The sequence below is a fragment of the Temnothorax curvispinosus genome, unplaced genomic scaffold (assembly GCF_003070985.1).
Source record: "Temnothorax curvispinosus isolate PA1 unplaced genomic scaffold, ASM307098v1 QBEX01000140.1, whole genome shotgun sequence".
In the NCBI taxonomy this organism is placed as follows: Eukaryota; Metazoa; Arthropoda; class Insecta; order Hymenoptera; family Formicidae; genus Temnothorax; species Temnothorax curvispinosus.
This window is the reverse complement of record NW_020209920.1, coordinates 1-2913: the sequence shown is the minus strand read 5'-3', so window position 1 is coordinate 2913 and position 2913 is coordinate 1. Positions and strand designations below refer to the sequence as shown.

The following is a 2913-nucleotide window of genomic DNA, read 5'->3' as shown; positions in this document are numbered from 1 at the left end:
ATCCTAAAACATTGTTGAAGTATCAGTATCATACATATATACAAATAATATTATAAATTTATATTATCGTTTACAGAGAATAAAATAGACAAAATGGATCTCACAGAACAGCAGTACATAATCGAAGGTGTAATATACAATATTACGACAACATCCGAGATGCATAAAAGAATACGAAATGGTAAGTTAAGTAGTAGAGTATTTCATTAAACTAATTTTACTAACTAATTATTGAACTAATTTTGTCTTTGTCTAAAAATGTAATTAAGTATTTCTGAAATTGGCTGAGGAAGGCACAGTGTTGCCGAAACGTACCATTTGTAATTGTTACATTAATAAATTTTGAATTTTAACGTCTAACATTGCTCGTTATTGGCCGGCAACCTATTTATTATAAGTATTTCTTGTTGTAGATCATGATTTTGCATTACAATATGTACGTGATAATATACATACCTCATCCCATTCATCCCAATTGGAATTCCAGTCTGAATCTGCCATAGAAAATAATTCCAATATTGAAAATATTCCAACTTCTGAGAGTGATGCAAATAATGGTAAAATTAATAAATATATTAATTAAACTAAAATATGTCGCATATATATATATATATATACACACACACACACACACACACACACACACACACACACACACAGAGTTTTATATATACACATAATACAAAATCATAAGTTATTATTATTGATATTTATTTTTTGTTATAGCTACAATGGAACATTCAGGTACATGGCAAAATTCAGCTATTAAGCTTATTTTCTGTCTATACAAGGATCATCTTACTTTATTCAAGAATGACAAAATAAGAAATGAAATTGTATGGAGAAAAATTGGCGATGGCTTAAAAGAAAAAGGTTACTCGTATACTATAAAACAAATCGAAAATAAGTGGAAAAATTAAAAAAAAAAATTATATTAAAGTAAAAGATCACAATTCCAAGTCCGGAGCATCACTTAAAAAATGCAAGTACTATGATGACATGGAAGAGATATATGTGGAAAATCTCATAGTGTGCAGCCTGTGGCCATTGCATCAAATCTTTCACAGAAGGTTTTATCTCCTTCAACTGTTGAAGAGCAAAACTCTGATGAAGACAGTAACGTAGTAGTTCCACCTCCTAAAAAGAGTAAAATAGAAAAACAATTACTGTGTTGACAGAATATATGAAAAAAAATGAAAAAGAAAAGGAAAGAAGACACAGAGAAAGATTGGAATCTCAAAAGGAAGCTGTAGAAACTTACAAACAATTAATGAGCAAGTTATTGGAAAAACTATAGTTTAAGCAATATTTTTATCTTTTTTTTCTACGTTTAAACACTTTAATTTTATTTCTTATTTTCAAGTTATAAATTTTTGAAAAATTTCAAATTAATTTTTATTCATTCAAATAAGATTTGTATCTGTGAGATTAGAAACATACACGAGTTAATTTTTGTTAGTATGTGATTTTTTGCTGTGTTGGAGTTATATCTTATTAGATTTCACTTATGTCAGTTATGTCTACTTTATTTTTTTCTAATACAAAGCTAGTATTGTGATTTATGTTTTATTTTGTTAAATGAGGGTATTTATTTTAAATCTCGATTTCAAACATTAGTGAAAAAGAAACCTGTTGCAATATTATAAGTTATATTTACAAAAAGTTGTAATTTTAAGTTGCAACAATAAAGCTATAAAAGAGTTAGTTTGGTTAAAAATATAACAGTTTATATATGTGTTAAATTGTTTAAAAGACTGCAAACATATTAATATGTTGATAAAATATGTATGTATATGTATGTACATACATGTATATAGAATGTATGTTTATTACATGTCGGTAAAATATACATATATATATGTATATAGTTACGTACATACCAATTTATTACAATTTATTACATTATATTCTTCCTCTATATAAATGTATTGCAATATAATTGCGTCTTGCTACACCTTCATCATCATGATCTTCATTCCGCTCATTTTTATTCCTTTCCAAATTCTCTCTAGCTTCATCGTTTTCTCTACCTTCTAAAATATAATTTTCAATGTCATCAGTATTCTGTAAACATATATTGTGGAGAACGCAACAAGCTAGAATTGTCGCTGGTACTAAATCTATTCTAGCCATGTCTAAATATTTCAAGCGCCGAAAGCGGCCTTTTAATAATTAATGCAAAAGCACGTTCTATCGTTTGCCTGGTTTGTGACAGTATATGATTAAAATTATTTTCGATCTATAAACATACAAAAGTAATTATACAAACAAAGATATAATAAAAATATAATAAGTTACTATAGCTGTAATATTGGTATTTCACCACTGCAATTTACCTCTGTCAAATGGCCATTATCTCTATAGGCTGTCAAACACCATTTGCGTATAGGATAAGCTTTATCTCCAATGATAAATTCTTCGTTGGGGAAAAAATAACGATAATTTTTGTGGACATTGTGCCAAAAGTCTGAATTGCGGAAAACTCTGATATCACTCACAGATCCAGGATATTCAGCGAAACAATCAGTGAAAGATAAATCTGTATTACATATTGCTTGTAGGGTAATAGCATATCTGCATTTTCTTGTTAGATAGCACTGAGTGTTTGGCTGTAATATATGTATATACATATTTTCATTATTCAAAGAATATATTAGATTAAAAAGAATAAAGCACAAGTAACAACATACTTCAGATGGTGCTGGAATTTCAATGTATGTTCCATCTATAGCACCAACAACATCTTTGAGACCAGATATTTTTTTGAATTTCTCTGTGACAGTATTAATGTTATGTATGGATGGCCATTTAATAACATCGATTGACATTTTACAGAGAATCAGCACAACACGTCGTACACAGTGGCTTAACGAGGACTTTGCCAAGTTAAATTTAAGTCCTACAGATCTAAGC

The 2913-nt window shown here is 28.5% G+C and overlaps 2 protein-coding genes across 2 annotated transcripts; one reads left to right on the top strand and one right to left on the bottom strand.

Annotated features, from left to right (window-relative positions):
• The first annotated feature begins 85 nt into the window (after positions 1-85).
• On the top strand, positions 86-1283 carry LOC112458984. Its single transcript, XM_025022880.1, has 3 exons — positions 86-181; positions 414-557; positions 727-1283. The coding sequence occupies exons 1-3, from the start codon at positions 94-96 to the stop codon at positions 918-920; spliced, it is 426 nt and encodes a 141-aa protein (XP_024878648.1). The 5' UTR covers positions 86-93; the 3' UTR covers positions 921-1283.
• A 635-nt stretch (positions 1284-1918) lies between these two features.
• LOC112458907 (protein ALP1-like) lies at positions 1919-2832 on the bottom strand. Its single transcript, XM_025022772.1, has 3 exons — positions 2691-2832; positions 2337-2609; positions 1919-2033 (listed from the first exon to the last, which is right to left on the bottom strand). Exons 1-3 carry the CDS (start codon positions 2826-2828, stop codon positions 1950-1952), a joined length of 495 nt encoding a protein of 164 aa, XP_024878540.1. The 5' UTR covers positions 2829-2832; the 3' UTR covers positions 1919-1949.
• Positions 2833-2913: the final 81 nt, after the last annotated feature.